The sequence below is a fragment of the Ictalurus punctatus genome, chromosome 27 (genome assembly GCF_001660625.3).
Source record: "Ictalurus punctatus breed USDA103 chromosome 27, Coco_2.0, whole genome shotgun sequence".
NCBI classification, from domain to species: Eukaryota; Metazoa; Chordata; class Actinopteri; order Siluriformes; family Ictaluridae; genus Ictalurus; species Ictalurus punctatus.
In genome coordinates, this window is record NC_030442.2 from 7,404,242 (window position 1) to 7,423,092 (window position 18,851).

General features: G+C 39.2%; 2 protein-coding genes across 2 annotated transcripts in view; one reads left to right on the plus strand and one right to left on the minus strand.

Moving 5' to 3' along the window:
• Positions 1 to 13,028, plus strand: part of cdh15 (cadherin 15, type 1, M-cadherin (myotubule)) — a 26,157-nt gene extending 13,129 nt beyond the window's left edge. The window contains exons 3-14 of the mRNA XM_017459299.3: positions 117 to 272; positions 461 to 605; positions 982 to 1,163; positions 1,913 to 2,041; positions 2,128 to 2,313; positions 3,577 to 3,821; positions 4,650 to 4,792; positions 4,875 to 5,108; positions 6,754 to 6,996; positions 7,439 to 7,584; positions 8,874 to 9,068; positions 10,837 to 13,028. Coding sequence (XP_017314788.1) covers positions 117 to 272; positions 461 to 605; positions 982 to 1,163; positions 1,913 to 2,041; positions 2,128 to 2,313; positions 3,577 to 3,821; positions 4,650 to 4,792; positions 4,875 to 5,108; positions 6,754 to 6,996; positions 7,439 to 7,584; positions 8,874 to 9,068; positions 10,837 to 11,037 — 2,205 coding nt within the window. The 3' untranslated portion in view covers positions 11,038 to 13,028. The remainder of the gene's footprint in view (positions 1 to 116; positions 273 to 460; positions 606 to 981; positions 1,164 to 1,912; positions 2,042 to 2,127; positions 2,314 to 3,576; positions 3,822 to 4,649; positions 4,793 to 4,874; positions 5,109 to 6,753; positions 6,997 to 7,438; positions 7,585 to 8,873; positions 9,069 to 10,836) is intronic.
• Positions 12,722 to 18,851, minus strand: part of spg7 (SPG7 matrix AAA peptidase subunit, paraplegin) — a 15,625-nt gene continuing 9,495 nt past the window's right edge. Inside the window, exons 9-17 of the mRNA XM_017459298.3 lie at positions 18,384 to 18,557; positions 17,739 to 17,863; positions 17,558 to 17,660; positions 16,785 to 16,895; positions 16,572 to 16,687; positions 16,262 to 16,418; positions 15,778 to 15,941; positions 15,574 to 15,651; positions 12,722 to 13,735 (exon numbers count right to left, since the gene is read on the minus strand). Of these exons, the coding sequence (XP_017314787.1) occupies positions 13,517 to 13,735; positions 15,574 to 15,651; positions 15,778 to 15,941; positions 16,262 to 16,418; positions 16,572 to 16,687; positions 16,785 to 16,895; positions 17,558 to 17,660; positions 17,739 to 17,863; positions 18,384 to 18,557 (1,247 nt within the window). The 3' untranslated portion in view covers positions 12,722 to 13,516. The remainder of the gene's footprint in view (positions 13,736 to 15,573; positions 15,652 to 15,777; positions 15,942 to 16,261; positions 16,419 to 16,571; positions 16,688 to 16,784; positions 16,896 to 17,557; positions 17,661 to 17,738; positions 17,864 to 18,383; positions 18,558 to 18,851) is intronic.

Below are 18,851 nucleotides of genomic sequence, written 5' to 3' on the forward strand. Positions count from 1 at the left end.
TATATAAATATCCAATTCATCTTTTTCACTTATCGACCTGATGACCTGTTTCTAGCACACATCTGGGATGTGTGTTTACCATGTGTCTTTAACAATTTCCATTCCTCCCCTTGCAGATCAAATCAGACAAGGTTTTCACCGGAGAGGTGATCTACAAGCTTGAGGGCCCTGGGGTCGACCAGGAGCCTAAGGACCTATTTGAAATAGATGATAAAACAGGATGGATTAAGAGCAAGAAGCCCCTGGACAGAGAGACTCATAAGAGCTTCACGGTACATTGAGGGCCATAAATAGCAAAGACGGTTCTCTTGGAAAGTGCAGAATCTGTTTGAGAACAGCTGTTTCATGTTTTGGGGGTTAAGTGTTTTAGAGAAAAATTGGACTTGGGCATTTAGAAAGAAACATTAATTCTATAAAGAAACAAATAAAAACTTAATAAATAACATAATTGTGTTCTCAGCTCAAAGCCTTCGCCCTGTCGCCCAGTGGAGAGCGGCTGGAGAACCCCACCACCATCGAGATCTACGTACTGGACCAGAATGACAACAGACCGACCTTTGCCAAAGAGGAGTTCTTTGGCTCAGTGCCAGAATTCTCCATTCCAGGTAAAAAGAAAAGCTCAGTGTGTATAACAACATTAGGGAGCAATCAAAATGACGAAGTGACGAAGTGACAGGCTTGTGTTCTGTTTGTTATTTAGTAATGGATATATGTCCATTATGTTCATGTCATATTGACTTTGAGCAGCTGAGGCAGATAATAATAATTGAAATGAGCAACTTTGAATACATTTATGTATTTGGGGAACAGTAACGACACATAAACTTCTTCTCGTGCTCCTATACCAGCAGGTTTGTGTAATTAAGTGTGAGTGCAAGTAAGGCATGGAGGTTATGCAATACAGAGTGCCATAAATGTACTTATTTGTTGTATTTTTCTAAAACGCAGTTGGTGTCACTTTTTGTAATATCATTTATTCAGGTACCTCAGTGTTGACTGTATCAGCAACAGATGCTGACGACCCCAACACAGACAATGCAGTGCTGAGCTACTCCATAACAGCTCAGGAGAGCTTTCCACCTTTCAGCATCAACAAGACCATGTTCGGCATCAATAATGTAACAGGAGTGATCTACACCCGAGATGTGGGACTGGACCGAGATGTAGGTGTTGTGTGAAAAGGATATATATATATATATATGAGCTGAAGTTTTCATTTTACTTTTTACTTTAAAATAACCAAAAATGTGATAAACAGATCGACTCAAATGGTTCAAATGACATCATGCAGAGTGTAGCTGCCATTTTATGGTCCAGTAATAACTGTTATTATAGTTATTGTAGTTATTAGCCTGTTTGAATGGTCACTTGAAATCAGTGGGTTTAATCCAATCAATCAACAACTCAAAAACAAGTAGACCTATAAATAATGTAAATTGTGATAGTTATGCAATAACTTGTTAAAGAATGGACCTAATGGGGTTTTTTTGCTTTCAGTTTAAGGTTCACATTTAAACAATGGACTTAATATTTGAATAGTTTAATAATGTTCATTAAAATTTAAAGGAGTTATTTTACAGTTAAATGGGACCCTAGCTACAAGATATTTGAGAACCCCTGCTCTAATGCAACACTGACTACTAGCTTTGTTTGGTTATAAACATTTGCAGCTAGCTGTCTGGTTTATACTGTTGTGGAGTGGTGGAAATCTCCTGTGAGCTTGTAGATAATCACTTTCCTTGTATACTATATGGCCAAAAGTATGTAGACACCTAACCAAACACACCCACGTTCCATTCCAGATTTAGTTCCCATTTACTGTTATAATATCTTCCACTTTTCATGGGAAGGCTTTCCACTTGATTTTGGAGCATGGATGGGATTTTGCCATACTGTTGTGCTCTCCCCCCAGGTTGTGCACTCGTTCCATCTGACCCTGCAGGTGGCCGATATGTCTGGAATGGGGCTGACCAGCACAGGACGAGCCATCATCCACATCACAGACATCAACAACCATGCTCCGCAGTTCAACCCTAACACGGTATCTACACTACACACACACACACACACACACACACGTAACCTCCATTTTAGCACAGTGATGTGAGTACTGTCCTGTGTTTGCAGTACACAATGCTTGCCTTGGAGAATAAAGTGGGAGAGGATGTAGGCAGAGTGAATGCTACAGATAAAGATGAGAAGAATGGTGACAACTGGAGGATTACTTATTCCATTATTAAAGGAGATTCTTCTGGCAATTTTGATATCCGGACAGACCGTGTTACCAACCAGGGAATTATCTCTGTAATGAAGGTGTGTACACTCTCATCAGTAACGGCAATTTAGGATTATGTTATATTTATATGTCATAATTTAGTAAAAGGAGTACTAGTGAATAATGCTTAAAAGCAGTTGACACTGAAAGTATGAAAATTTGAATAGTTTGTAAAGCAAACTTGAGTTTTAGAAGTGCTATTGAAGATAAAACTATTATTATTATTAGTAGTAGTAGTAGTAGTACAAACCGTTTCAAGACACAATCACAACAGAAGCTACACTGAACGGTTCTGTCAGACCATTAGACCCCCAACATACAAACAAACACTTACAAAACTGAGGCAACTCACCTATGAAGCCTCATAGTACTCCGCTGATCGATAACATCCCGACAAAACAGTCTTGTTACACTGGTAAAGGTCCGAATGATTCAATCAAGTAATATTATTAGTTCAAAACACATTATTACATCAATATATACCCATGGATCGGACGTAGTAGTATTAGTAGTAGTAGTAGTAGTAGTAGACTGTTGCTTCTGGTCTGCCATAGCCTCAGAATTTCACTTAATTATAAAAGAAAAAAAAATAGGCTGAAACTAATTTGAAATTCATGTTTTATATTCTTATTAATGTCATTTTATGTTCATTTTATGTTGATTTCATACTTTTTAAAATAACTTTTAAGAGAATATTGGAGTTAAAATGGTGGAACCATTAAAAGCAAAAATAAATATATATTTTTAAGTACACTAAATACATGTGAAATCATGATATCAATCATTATATCAACCAAAAAATGTTTATTCTTGTAATTTTATTCATCTACAAAAATAACATTTTATGCAGTTTTTTTTTTATTTTGTAAATGATACAAAATTTATTCCAGAACACAAAAATAGAGAATTGCCTGAGTACATTACATTAGAGGTTAAAATTTTTGTTTCATTTTAAATTTTGCAAATGATATATTTTGCGTAAAATATCTTTTTACACCAGCTGACTAAAACAAGGTACCCCATTTGACATGGCTCTTAACTACTGTACTGGCCTTATTCAAAACCTGTTTTGTCAACAATCTAAACTTGAATTAATGAGTGAATTTGTGTAAACCATGCATACATTTAACAGTTTAAAAATACAGATACAGGAATGAAGAATAACTGCAGAATCAATATCAGAGGCAGGTTTTATCTCCAGGGTGGTGGACAATTAATCCCAGTTCTCTGAAAGGTAACTTGTAGTGGGGTCTCTAGCTCTCAGATCTGAAGAGTGCAATATCTATCCTACTCTCTTGCAGCCCCTGGACTTCGAGTCACGGGCAGAGTACCAGCTCACTGTGAGAGCAGAAAACGAAGTCCCTCTGAGTATTAAAGCTCCATACGAACGGACCAGCACTGCTACCGTCACCATCAGAGTTCTAAATGAGAACGAAGCGCCACGCTTTTATCAAAACCCCATAGAGGTGTCTGTCCCAGAGTCCACTGAACCAGGGACTCCCCTCATCTCCAGCATCGCTTATGATGCTGAGAATTCCAAGCTCAGGTATGGCAGATTTGTCTGTAAACATATGCCTATTATCTAACTTTCTAACTATAATGGGCAGTGGTAGCTTAATGGTTAAGACAATGGGCTTCTGGTTGGAAGGTTGTGAGTTCAAATCCCAGCCCTGAAACTACTGGGCCTTTCAGCAACGCCCTCAACTGCTCGGTTGTATAAATGAGATGAATGGAAATTGCTCTGGATAAGCGTATCTGCCAAATGCTGTAAATGTATAATCATGGAGTTATCTTGAAGCTCTTCAGATGAGATCAGAAATAATGTATATTTAAGATTATACCACAAATTGAGTTACTAATAACAGTTATGGGAAAATGACTTGGATTACTGAAAAACTTTATAATCAAACTACACCTGGATATCTATAATATTATAACCTATAAATGTAATCAATCAGATTAGATATATCTGGTGTCTGACATTTGCACTAGTCAACCTTTGCTTCATCCATCCATCTTCTATACCACTTATCCTTCCTTCAGGGTCATAGGGAAACCTAGAGCCTATCCCAGGGAGCATCAGGCACAAGGCACCCTGGACAGGGTGCCAATCCATCGCAGGACACACTCACATACACATTCATGCCAGTCAGCCTACCATGCATGTCTTTGGACTGGGGAGGAAACCAGAGTACCCGGAGAAAACCCCCACAGCACAGGGAGAACATACAAACTCCACACACACAGGGTCACAGTGGGAATCAAACCCCCAACCCTGGAGGTGTGAGGCAAACATGCTAACCACTAAGCCACCGTGCACCCGTACCTTTGCAATACATTTGAGAAAGTAAATTTTTTCCTACTTCGTTCTCAGATTTGAAATTACTCAAGATCCTGAGAAATGGCTCTCAATCAACCATGAAACTGGAGAGATTTCAGCCAGGAAGAAATTCAACATCCGCTCCTCATATGTCAAGAAGAACAAGTACAGGGCAGTAGTAAAGGTCACAGACATGGGTGAGTGCATAAAAATTGAATAGCAAAACCTTTCATTTTAATTGAACCAAAACAAATCACTAATCACTGCTCCCCCATTCAGATGCAGGTGGTACTTCCATAATGGCCTCTCTGGAGATCACACTATGGGAGACCAATGACTTCCCTCCTGTGCTTGTCCCTTTGAGTGGCATCGTGTGCAGTAACAGAGACAGACACCAACTTGGCCTGCTGATCAGTGCTGTAGATGATGACCTTGCCCCTCATGCGGACCCCTTCACCTTTGACATGGCTGACAGAGACATGGCATCCAACTGGACCATCATACAGCTCAACGGTAAAAAAAAAAAAAAAAAAAAACCCAAACAAAAAAAACACATACCGCCATAAAAATTCTGCTTTTAATGAATACTAAACAACAAATGTCCTTTAAGATCCTGCTCTTTTATGCATTGTTCATTCTAAAAATTTCCTTAATGGGATTGATCAATCCATCTATCAAACCATCAAGCATGCATTCATCCAATTACTGCATCCATCAATTAATCAGTCCATCCATCCATTTATCTATCCATCTAACTATCCAATCATCAATCCATACTACATCCATCCATACATACAGTGCCCTCCACTAATACTGGTATCCTTGGTAAATAGGAGCAAAGAAGGCTGTGAAAATTTTCTTTTGTGCAAGCTTTTGTTAAATTTTTTTTACACAAATACTCTGTTTTCTTTTAGGGAGTTTTTCCTTGCCACCGTCGCCACTCAGTGGCTTGCTCAGTTGGGATAAATTCGCACCTTTAATATCTGTATACCGTGTTGATATTTCTGTAAAGCTGCTTTGAGACAATGTCTATTGTAAAAAGCGCTATACAGATAAAATTGAATTGAATTGAATTGAATCGTGGATATCAAACAATTGCAAACACAACACAAGTTTATCCAAATATATATATATATATGTGTGTGTGTGTGTGTGTGTGTGTGTGTGTGTGTGTGTGTGTGTGTGTTAAATATATGTGTGCAACAATTATTGGCACCCCTATGAATTCATATGAGAAAAATATATTTGAAGTATATTCCCATTGATATTTACATTTTTTTAGTACACCTGGATGACTAGGAACAGGAAGTTGTTCAACCATGACTTCCTGTTTCACATGGGTATATACGTGAGGTAACACATAGGCCAAATTCCCTTTAGTCACTCATAACAATGGCTAAGACAATGGGTGCCAATTGTTGCACACCTATATTTAACAAAAGGTTGTTTTTTTTTTTATAAACCTGTGTTTTATTTGCAATTATTTGATATCCATGAGCGCAGAGTATTTTTGTGATTTTTTTTTTTAACAAAAGATCAAAAGGTTAAACAATAAAGACAATTTTTCACAGCCTTCTTTGCTCATATTTACCAAGGGTGCCAATATTAGTGGAGAGCACTGTACATACATAAATACCTACCTACGTACATACATACATACGGACATACATACATTCAATCTCCCCATCCAATCCTTTCATCAATCCATCAAATGAGAATTTATCAGTAATTTAAGTAAAAAGCAAACTGACACATATCCTTAGCATTTCTTTCATAATATTAAACAACAAAGAGGTTTACCAGAAGTTTTATAATTTAGCAGAACCAATTTATCAGTCCGTCAATCATCCATCCTAAAATGATTACTCATGAATAAATGTTATTAGGGACCAGTTAGCATGCAAATTAGATCATACTAATTGCTCTTAATCATTATCCATGTTAGAATATTGGTGGAAACCATTTCTTTAATTTGTAATGAAAAACTCAAGTATACTGAATGCAAATGCAACTAAATGCAAATAGTGACTCTAAAGCTATCCCTGTTAGTTCTTTTTGTCATTGTACAATTGTTCTTGACAAAAGTTTCTTTTTAAAGTCTTTCATAATCTTCATAATCTTAAAACTGCCATGTCTGCTTTCTGTCCTGTGTATGCAGAAACCCATGCGATGCTGCAACCTGTGATAGATATAGACCAGGGGGAGTTCTCCATCCCCATTACTGTATCGGACTCAGGTTCACCTTCTCTCTCCTCCAACGCACTGGTGAATGTGACGGTGTGTCCATGTGACAGGGCTGGACAGTGTATGAGTGCTACAGCTGCGGCCATTTTTGGAGCTAAAGTGGGCATCAGCTTTATTGCCCTTGTGATCATCATGGCCAGTGTTGCTCTTTTGTTGTGTAAGTATACATGGGTACTTTTTTCACTTTTTTCACAATTTGGAAATGTTCATTTTTCCCCATAATTTAATTCAAAAAGTAGAATTTCCTAGATTCATTGCACATAAAGTGAAATATTACAGATACAGAAATACAGAAATGTCGACCTATTTCCATTAGTCACTATTTCCAAATTTTTCTAATTTTTTTAGATGCACCTGTACATGGGGACTTTTTTTTTTTTAACTTGATGGTAGAGATTAAGTCATGAGTGCATTTATCCATTCCAGTTAAAATGGAAGATGAAGGGAAAATCTGAAAGGGTTTGAATTCTGAATTTTGTTCTAGTCAGCAACTGATACTGTTGTCATGTATTACCTGCATCACTTAAACAGCATTATTTATCTAAATAATCAGTGTCCTTTGTAAAATATGTGTGTGTGTGTGTGTGTGTGTTGCTCAGTGTTTCTGCTCCTTGCTGTGGCCATGAGGAGCTGTACTGGGCGAGGTGTTACGAAAGGAGGAGGCCTGCTAATTGGTGAATCAGAAGATGATGTGCGTGACAATGTATTCAACTACGATGAGCAGGGCGGGGGAGAGGAGGATGAGGTGAGAGTTAACAAACTTTGCAAAATCCCACAAATCCTTCACTGCGGCAATGGGTTAGGCATGGCATATAACATAAGGGCTGTGTGTGAGCAAGAAAAAGTGTGAAACTGTGCGGGGTGAGCCAGAGCTAGGGAGTGGACAGCAGCAGCTGGTGTGTGGTGAGTCTGTGAGAAACACAGATACACACCATGTATGGCCCAGAGAAGTTCTGAATTCGCCTGGGGAATTCATGCAGCTGGCACATTCAGTTTCAGTCTCCTAATAATGAGCACAAAGACATTTAAAAAGGCATTTTATCCTTTTGTCCTAAATGTCCACATTTTAAAAATTGTTTTTAATGTATTTTAATATGTCACCTTGGTGGTTTTTTTTTTGTTTGTTTGTTTTTAAAAAAAACAAAACACACACACACACATTAGGACCTATATATTAACTATCAATTCAAAATAGTCCTGTTATTATATGGCTATTTTGGTGCCACCCCTTAAAGACAACTGTTATGGTAGTATACAAGATGTTAAACCTAATGTGTACTTAAAAGTACTTCCAGGGTCCAGTACTGACTAAATGGATGAATAACAGTGATTATAACGTCCATAAACATCTTATTGGTGCTTGTTGTGTTCTTTTACTTTTAAGGAAATTAGCAAGCTAATTTAGTTTCCAATTCAACCTGTTTCCTTCAGGATAGTTAGCAAATAAGCTACACCTGCTGGCTTAGCATTCAGAAGGCTAGTTAGCAACTAAACTACAGCTGCTGGTTAGATTTCAGTAAGCTAGTTAGTGACTAAACTACAGATACTGGCTTAGCATTCAGTTGGCTAGTTAGTGACTAAACTACAGCTATTGGCTAAGCATTGGTAAATACAACTGCTGGTTTAGATTTCAGTAATCTAGTTAGCAACTAAACTACAGCTACTGGTTTTAGCATTCAGTAGGCTAGTTAGAAAATACATTACAGCTACTGGTTTAGCATTCAGCAGGGTAGTTAGCAAATAAACTACAGCTACTGGTTTAGCATTCAGCAGGGTAGTTAGCAAATAAACTACAGCTACTGCCTTAGCATTCATTAGGGAGAAGATTGTATAGCTAATGTTTGGAAACCACTTCCAAACGTCATACCTTACTAGGCTCACTAACAAGCATTAGCTGCCATGTTCTTTATATTAAACAAAGCCAATAGCAAACAAGAATGAATTTAGACCTCTAATACATTTAGCTTATGTACATTTAAATCAGCAATCATCTAGTCATTTTCCCGTCTAAGCACCACATTTTGTCTCTTTCAGGATGCCTTCAACATTGATCTATTGAGGACCCCTAATGACATGGTTCTTCCCCCAGAAGCCTTCAATCAGCCAGGATCTGGTCTTCCTAAATGGAAGCAGCCACTCCGGAAGGATGCTCCATACAACCTACCCTCGCCTGCGTACCCACGCAAACCTCAAGGAGAGCCCACTGACATTGAGGATTTCATCAGTGATGTACGTCAGAATAGAGTCTTTATTTGTATAGCATTACATTTACATTTATATACATTTATTCACTTAGCAGACGCTTTTATCCAAAGCGACTTACAAATGAGAAAGATACAAGCAAAGCGATATCAAGCAGAGAACAATACAATAAGTGCTACCATACGAGATCTATTAATTGAATTCCAGAAGAAGCAAAGTGCAGAGTAGAGGTGTAAGTGCATTTTTTTTTTTTTTTTTTTTATGAGTTTGTTAGGTGTTCATAGAAGAGGTGGGTCTTTAGTTGTTTTTTGAAGATGGTGAGAGATTCTGCGGTCCGGATTGATATTGGAAGTGCATTCCACCACTGAGGAACAGTTAGTGTGAAGGTTTTGGAAAGGGACCTAGCGCCACGCTGAGTTGGAACTGCTAAACGTCGGTCGCTAATCGATCGCAGATTGCGAGAGAGAACGTAGGCCTTCAGGAGAGAGTTGAGGTAGGAGGGTGCTGTTCCTGACAAGGAATAGCACCTTTTGTACTTGAAGTATCTCAGAGTGCTTCACAAGTAAATGAAAAAGACAATAAGAGATAACAAAAATATCAAATCAAAATAAAATTTATGTAAATAAGCACTTAATGGCACAAACAGCATTTCTTGGACTACAGGAAGGTACTCAGGAACAAATGTAGAAATCATATAGATAGATAGATAGATAGATAGATAGATAGATAGATAGATGATTTCTACATTTGTATATATTTGTATATATCTATAAAATATATTTCTAGAGATTCACACAAAATTTAAATTCTGTCATCAATTACTCACCATCATGTCGTTCCAAACACATGACTTTCATTCATCTTCGGAGCACAAATTAATACATTTTAATGAAACCTGGGAGATTTCTGTCCCTCTGTCCAAGTAACCAAAGCTTTCAAGCTCCAAAAAGTTCATAAAGGCATCGTAAAAGTCATCCAAGTGACTCCAGTGGTTTAATCCCAATTTTATTAAACGATACAAATGCTTTGTGTGCGCGATAAAACTAAAATTAAGTCTTTACCCACAAAATATCTTCACTTCTGCATAGATCTCCGATGCACATTCATGAGAGAACGACGCATGCGTGTTGTGTTGATGTAAACAATCGCTTCAAGAATTTTTTTTTGTCCCATTATATCATTAGAAATGCGTAACCTTCGAGCTTGACCTCTAAATACTCAGCTTGACCTCTAGATACAAGGAAGACATGCATCAAGACTGAACTTCAAACGAAGATTAAACACCCACCGCTTCACCAAGCATTTAAATAAGCTTGTAATAGTCATGGTACTAACTCCTCTTTAACAGAGTTTTGTATTTGTATGCAATTTGCATAATCTTTGATCCTGACTTGTTTGTACTACTGTGAGGATGTGTTTTTGATCGAGAATACAAAGAAGAGAATAATTCACTTACAATTGTAAAAATTGACCAATTTTAATCCACTGTATTTGATGAAAACCTTTATAATTCTGGTTTAGGAAACATAATTATGGGACTACTTATAAGAATATCAATGATGCTGCTCTAAAATTTTGCACATGCCAGTATATGCCTTCTGAATGGATTAACCTTTAATGAGGGAGTGTGCAAATGCTGCCCAAAACTGTTGTCTACTGTAGTAGTGGTTTTCTGATTGGCTGGCAACGTTTTTGTAATTCATCCTAATTTCTTTTTTTTTTATTCTGACTAAATTAGCATGCATGTTAAATGATGATAACTGCATTCCCTTTCTTTATTGTGTCCTCGCTGCAGTGCCTGGATGTTGCAGACAACGACCCCAACGTGCCTCCATTTGACACAGCTCTGATCTATGACTACGAAGGAGATGATTCTCTGGCAGGCAGCCTGAGCTCCCTCGCCTCCTCTGGCACAGACGAGGACCAGGATTATGACTACCTTAATGACTGGGGACCACGCTTTAAGAAACTGGCTAACATGTACAGCCCACGTTAGTTACCCCATAGCCATACAGAGTTGTACTCAGAGCTCACGTTCTTACCTTCTCACGTTCATATCTTCTTACCAAAACCTCCTGGAGAAACTGTTTCAACATTCCCCATTGTATACATTTGGGGTTGGCGATGTAGGCACTTCTGATGAGGATGGGATGTGTGTGTGTACGGATCATCGATCGAGAATCCGCAGAAGCTTTTCAAATTGGCCTCTGGTTTGTTCTTTCAAAAGGTCAATGCTGTCATGTGAGAGACGGTTCGAGCTGTTTTTCTCCCGCAGTGCCGTTATGGATCAGTGAGCTATTTCACCACACTGACATGACAGCTCGCCTTCCACCAAAACAAAGGCAGACAGCGATCAGTGCATACTAATAAGAGAGAAGTGACAGGACCCAGTTTTCTTTAAAGATTCAGAATAGTTATTCTCGATAATTCTCAATTCCATTCCTGGGTATGCCGTAACTGCAAATGTACAGTCCCCTCCAAAAGTATTGGAACAGCAAGGCCAATTCTATTGTTTTCCCTATACGTAGAAGACATTTGGGTTTGAGATCAAAAGAACATGAGACGATAGATCAGAATTTCAGCTTTCATTTCCTGATATTTACATCTAGATGTGTTAAACAACTTAAAACATGGCACCTTTGGTGGCAGACCATCCAATTTTTAGGTGTATGGGACTGTAGATATTTTCCTGCTGCAATACACTTGATTCAACATATGAAGCCGCTGAAGGCTGAATCAAGTATTTTATGAGAATAATCTGGCTAAAAATAAGATGATATAATTTCCACCTTACTCCAAATGTAGTGGATCAGCCAAGACAGTGTGGTTTCAAAAGTTTGCTTCTTTAATATAGAACTATAGTGTAATGGTTCAGACACTTCAGATGCTTATTATGAACCTTCACTTCAGTGTCTTATAAATTATGTACATTTCATTTTGAACCTTACAAGAAAACACGAACTGAACCGAAGGTTACCAGGACTGGAATTAGAAACTTATACTTCATTCTATGATTCCTAGAACTCCTCCAGAGTCACACGGGTTAACACATTCATTCATTCACTTCAGTAACCACTTTATCCTGGTCATGGGAACACTGGGCACGAGGTAAGAACTCATCCACACCCACACTCATCCACACCGTCACTCATCCACACCCACACTCATCCACACCGTCACTCATCCACACCCACACTCATCCACACCCACACTCATCCACACCCACACTCATCCACACCCACACTCATCCACACCGTCACTCATCCACACCCACACTCATCCACACCCACACTCATCCACACCGTCACTCATCCACACCGTCACTCATCCACACCCACACTCATCCACACGGGCAATTTAGTGTAGCCAGTCCAGCATGGTTTTGGATGGTGGGGGAAAACCGGAGAACCCAGAGGAAGCCCACATGGACATGGGGAGAACAACTGTAAAAAATTTTTTTTTTTTAAAAAAAAGGTCAGATTCAACAATGAATGAGGAGGCAGTGTGTGAACTTGTGAACGTAAGCAGAGATTTTCAGGATTTTTTTTTTACTGCAGGATTAAAAGAAAGTAAAATAATGTAGAAATGTTAAAAAAAAAAAAAAAAAAACCCTGAAAAGAGAGCCTGTTTTACAGATGGCACTATAAAATGGTTTTCTGACACAAACGGAACACCGTAACTGTAGTTGTAACATGTAATGTATTTAATGGATTTTGTGATACTTTTATACGATTGTATATAGATTTGCAGTTTTTGCCACCTTATCAAACATCATTTACAGGACAGTGTTCATTATTGCCTTATAAAACATTTTACTCACAATCACAGCTATAATTCCCTTTTTTAATTCTATTGTCGGTTTGTACATGAATCTTGTTTTGGAACAAGAATTTTTTTTTTATATTTATTTCCTACAAAATGGCAAATTATTGTCATGACCTGTTTTGTAAAATAACTCTTTCAGTTCATAATAAAGGAACAATTGCAGTGCTGTTGGATTTCTTGAACACAAAAATAACATCTATATAATAGAACATGCACTTGAAAGAAAAATATACAGCATCTTTTAGATGTATGCAACACGTGGGGTTCTGCAGATTAAACCTCATCCGTGACTATTTCTAAATCGATGTTTTTATAGTACACGTAAGCATGGCTCATCACAGAAGCTTCGCCTCATTATGTACACCATGTCATAATAAATAAACAGTGCATAGCCCATTTTAATTATTTAAGAGATGTCCATATCCACTTAAGCATAAGCAGACAACTGCAAGTGTGCTTAAAAACACTGCAGGCAATCACATTTACCTTCCTAAAACTGACCAACCTTGTGTAGCTTTCTCCTACACATCACACTGACCCTCAGAATATCAGTCTTCCCTTTTATGCCATGAAGCACACATTACCCACAGTTCCCTGCAATTCCCATGCACTCTCTTTTTATGCCCTTTTTGATATATATACTCTGAGGATCAGGCTGGCACCAGGTTCTCAATCTCCTCTTCATCATCCTTCCTCTGATCTCTGGGGGGTATGGGAGGCTCCTCCTCTCCCGTGTCCTGCTTATCCTTCTCAGCTTCGATCCAGCTCTGAGGGGCGATCATCTTTTTGGGCCCGTGAGGAGGGGGACCGAGTAGAGCCTCTATGTCATCGTAGTTCACCACCTCTCGCTCAAGCAGTGCATTGGCCAACTGAAACAAAAACGCAGTGTGTCTGTCTGTCCACAACATTCATCAGTCAAATATCAGACTACTGTATAAACATCAGTGAACATCTTTTGTTTAATACCCAACAGTGAATCTTTCCAGACTTCCAGCTATTGTCATGCTTTGTCTGTGCTGGAAACAAATCTGGAATTTTATTTGGAGTTACAATTTTATTTTTCTCTTCAGCTCAGCTCTGTTAAAAAAAGCAATTCATAGGAAGCAAGTGCATATAGGAACTAAAGTTGCAATAGTGTGCACGACTAGTCAGAGAAAATTACTGGATCTAAATCATTTGTATTTTTCCACATCACTGAAGATGATGGCTGTCAAATGGGCTGGAAAATATTTTTTTTAAATTGTGATTCAAAAGATCAGTTAGTTAATAAGAATTTACCAATGGTAGACTCAAGGAAAAAGGATCCCCAGCTACAATTTAATTACAAATAAAAGCTGCAAAAAGGTCCGTTTTCTGTCGGATCTGAACTGTGTGGACGTGTCAGATCTCACAATGACTGGCAACAGCATCTCCCTCCCATCTCAATGTACACAACTCGTGGCATGCTAGTGCTATAAAAGTCTAGAAGAATGACACAGCAGAGCTACCACAATGCTTTTGTTGGTACACACGAGTCACGAACCTTGTGTTGGCGTATTTTGCAAATGGTTCTAGTGCCATGCTGCTCACGGAAATGGCAAGATCACTTTTCCCTTTTAGTTTGCTTTATAAAGCTACACTGCTCCGCACAGCATGGCATCGCAACATGCAGAAACAGTGGACACGTCACATCTAGTTGAACCCTTTCTCGCAGTACACTGGTGTTCCATTTCTCCAACAGAATGGAAACCGACTTATAGGACATTTTCAAATCAGTATGAACACGTGCAATATTTTATCAGCGCAAGGCTGTTATAAGATTAGTAAGGATTTCTGTGTTGGGTTTCAGTGTGTAGAGTATCGTGACTGTGTTTAGCTGCTGTTGAGCAGGGCGACAGAGTTCACAGGTTTTTTCCCCCCGTTTCATGCTGATAATATAAAAATAGAATGAATAAATAAATAAATATTGATACGCCTACTTGTTCACCACCTTCTCTCTCTCCCTCTCTCTCTCCCTCTCTCTCGTAAGTGCATATCAATGGCTGAAGTCTCCGCTTTGCCTCATTACCCCCTCAGTTGCACATTATTTCTCTAATCATTCAACGGCCCGTCGTCAATTATTTCTTACTTATTTCTGAAAAATCTAAATTGTCTGTCATTTTGTCTGTTGTTAGATCTGTGTGCTGGGGTGGACAGTAGGCTAACGTTGCCGTTATTTCAGTTAATTCGGCGACATGATACGGAACCATAATACGGTCAAGAGCACACTGGAACTACTTTAGCTGTACATTTACTGAGAAATAACTGCACACCTCAGAACGTCTGTCGGCCAATCAGAATCGAGAATTCAACAGTGCTGTGGTATAAGAGCCAATAGCCACTACTGTGGATAACAAAAATTATAATAAAAAAAAAAAAAATAATAAAGAGTTAAAGTTTAAAATGAGCTTTACTATTCAACTATGTCTTGTCATGCAGTGAGGAGCAGCTTATTAATCATTCATGAGTTCTGCCAGTGAAGCTTGGCACGATCAGAGTTACTCTGCCATATTTTTCTGTTTATGATGTCATGATATTTTATCATACACATGCGAAAAACATTTTAGGAAACTGTAGTCTTGGCTTTTGAATGTACCCATGTGTAAGCATTACTTACAACTGTATTAATTAGATAAAGATTCAGTGCAAGATAAATACAGACTGTGATATTTCTCTGAACGTGACTCACCAGTACAAGTTTATCCCTGTTATCCAGGAGCAGTTTCTCAGTGTGTCTATATGCACGTGCAATTAGCATCTTAGCTTCCTGTAAAACAACGCAATCACAATCCATCATTCATCATATCATTCAGTTACTGACCCGTAAATGAAATCATAGACTGGTGTGTGTGTGTGTGTGTGTGTGTGTGTGTGCACGCGTGTGTTCACTCACATGGTCCATCTGGTGCTGGAGACCCTGGCTGAAGGGCCTGCGCCCGATACCAGCCTGTTCCTCGGTATCGGGGAAGGACACCTGACCCATGCTGGGCACCATGCCATACTGCTTCACCATGGCATAGGCAACACGCGTCACCTTCCGCAGATCATCCTGAGCACCTGGGTACAGGGAGCTTAATTTTTAATAAAATTAGCTTCATGCAGTGTTTCCCAGATGTCATTTCCTGTGTTGTGTATATTTTAGGGGTTCTGAGCTCCAACATTTTGATGCGACACATTATAAGCACAATACAACACAATGCAAGTAATATTAACTTTAAATAGTGGGAAGCCATGCCGCCTTCTCTGGGACTGACAGGCACAAAGGCAACATGTCCTTCATTGGGGCTGATAGGCACAGAAGCCACGCCTCCTTCATTGGGAAACTTTACAGTTTGTGTATTTAAACACACATCTGTGAGCATGTGGATGAACCATACCTGTGGTTACTCTGTTGAATGTAATGGCTTCAGAGGCTCTTCCACCTAGAGCCATGCACATTCTCTCAAACAGCTGCTCTGTGGTGAACAGGAAGTTGTCCTTCGGCAGGATCTGGGTGAAGCCTAGAGCCGCATTGGTCCTGGGAGCTATTGACACCTACCAGGGGCAATAACCCCCACACAGAGAACACAAATACCTCCATAAGCACTGTACATGACCTACCAAGCAAGCCAAATCCAGTCAAATACAGAGCATTAACAATTATGCACCGTGTTATTAAAACAACTTTATATTTACTGTATTCTGTACCTTCATGACGGCTTCTGTATGTTCCAGCAGCCAGCCGACAAGAGCATGGCCCGACTCGTGGAAGGCCACTACCCTCTGCTCCTCTTTGGACAAGATCTTGCTCTTCTTCACACTGCCTGCCCATTACACAAATCACAACCAGAATCAAGGTGAGCATGTTATGAGCATGTCTGCGGTCTACAGAGAACAGTGAGTAAGAGGATGCTGTACTACCTGCAATAACTCTCTCAACAGCGTATTCAAAATTAAAGGTATCAATGGACTTGTAGCCTTCGCGGGCTGCATGAAGAGCAGCTTCATTACAAATGTTTGCAATGTCAGCACCTGGGAAAAGAAAGATACAAACATGCAAAAGGAGCCTGATTATAATTAGGTTTCTGAAAAACCGAGCAAATGCTCCAGGAGAGGAAAATCATGTCTAAATAACATCTTGTCTTGTAGTTATAATGATAATAATAATTATAATAATAATAATAACAAAAACAATCATAGTAACAATAGCAATAATTCCTTAGATATATATAACACTTTTTCAGGCACTCAAAGCATTACATTGAATTGGGGGGGGGGGGGGGGGGGGGGCTCCCCAACCACTATCAGTGTGTATCATCCACCTGGATGATGTGACGGCAGCCATAGTGTGCCAGAACGCCCACCACACACCAGCTATAATTGGAGAGGAGAGAGTGATGTAGCCAATTCAGGGATGGAGATTATTAAGGGGCCATGATAGAGAAGGGCCAATGGGGGAATTTCACCAGGACACCGGGGTTATACGCCTAATCTTTACGAGAAGTGTCCTGGGATTTTTAATGACCACAGAGTCAGGGCCTCGGTTTAACGTCTCATCCAAAAGACATAGTTAGAAATACAGATGTCTGTCTGTGTATTGTACTGTTAACTCATCTAAAAAGCTTCATCACCAGCCTTCTGTCCAGAAAATTTGGGATGACTATAATTATAGTTACTATAACCACGAAACCCACCACTGAAGCCAGGTGTGAGCTCAGCCAGACGCAAGGAGTAGAAAACTGCAGGATGGGAAAGCTTCAAGATCTTCAAGTGCTGCTCAAAGATCTCCTTTCTCTCCTAGAATCATCAGAACCATCAGAGATTATTCCATGTCTCCAAAAAGCTCATATAATCTTACCATCTCACATACAGTACCTGGACAGTGGGGAGGTCAATAAAAATGTGTCTGTCCAGACGGCCTGGTCTCATCAGTGCATTGTCCAAAATGTCTGCTCGATTGGTGGACGCCAAGACAATGACATGATCGGTGGTACCCATTCCTGTAAGAAAGACAGAAACAGTGTGAAAACTAGGGACTGATCCACTGGTTGCTTGATAAAATTGGTTGATGTTAAGGTTTTCAGTAATCATTGAAAAGTACACAGACAAACCACAGATAATACCTTCGTAATGTTTTTTTTTTTTTTTTTTAAACAACATTTAAAAGAAATCAATAATTACAAGCAGAAAGTCATCTGACCTTGTAATATTCCAACAACTGGACAACTACACCTGAAACAGCGTATATTATATTAGCTTCTGGAGAATTCAGCCTTGCGAGAGCAATGATCGGATCAATGAGCCCACATTTAACCAATAATACTGGTGTCTCCTCAAATATGACCTCAAAATTATCCATCCATATTAGCCAATATCAGAATTTTAGCTCCTACCCAAATAAATAAATAAAAAAATAAAATCCCAATGAGGGTTGGACCAAATGAAAAATCCACATCCAATAGCAATCTATACAAAATGATACAAATCTATAATTTCTAGCATCCGGCATCTCCTTCATACCATCCATTTCCACAAGTAGCTGGTTGAGGGTCTGCTCCTCCTCTGTGTTGCTGAAGCCGGACATGTTAGTGGACCGTTTTTTACCCACAGCATCGATCTCGTCGATGTAGACAATGCAGGGTGCCCGCGTTCTCGCCTCTTTAAACAAACTCCTCACCCTCGCAGCACCAAGGCCTAAAACAGATCGAATCAATCGGCTTTACGCACACACACGGCCACAAACACTTTCATCAAGGTATTTCTGCATGCTGAGTCAATATAAAAATGTTCAACAGTGACTACAGGGCTAAAAATACACATCATAGAGCACAGAGCAGTACTGCGTTATTTAGCGAATGCAGAATAAAATCCAACACAAACACTTCAATGTTTCATAATCCTTTGCTCTGCATCAGCACGGTTCTGCTGTAGGAACGGGGTCAGGGTTTTTATCCTCGAAACTTTTAATTCTCGCTACAGAGAAGGTGC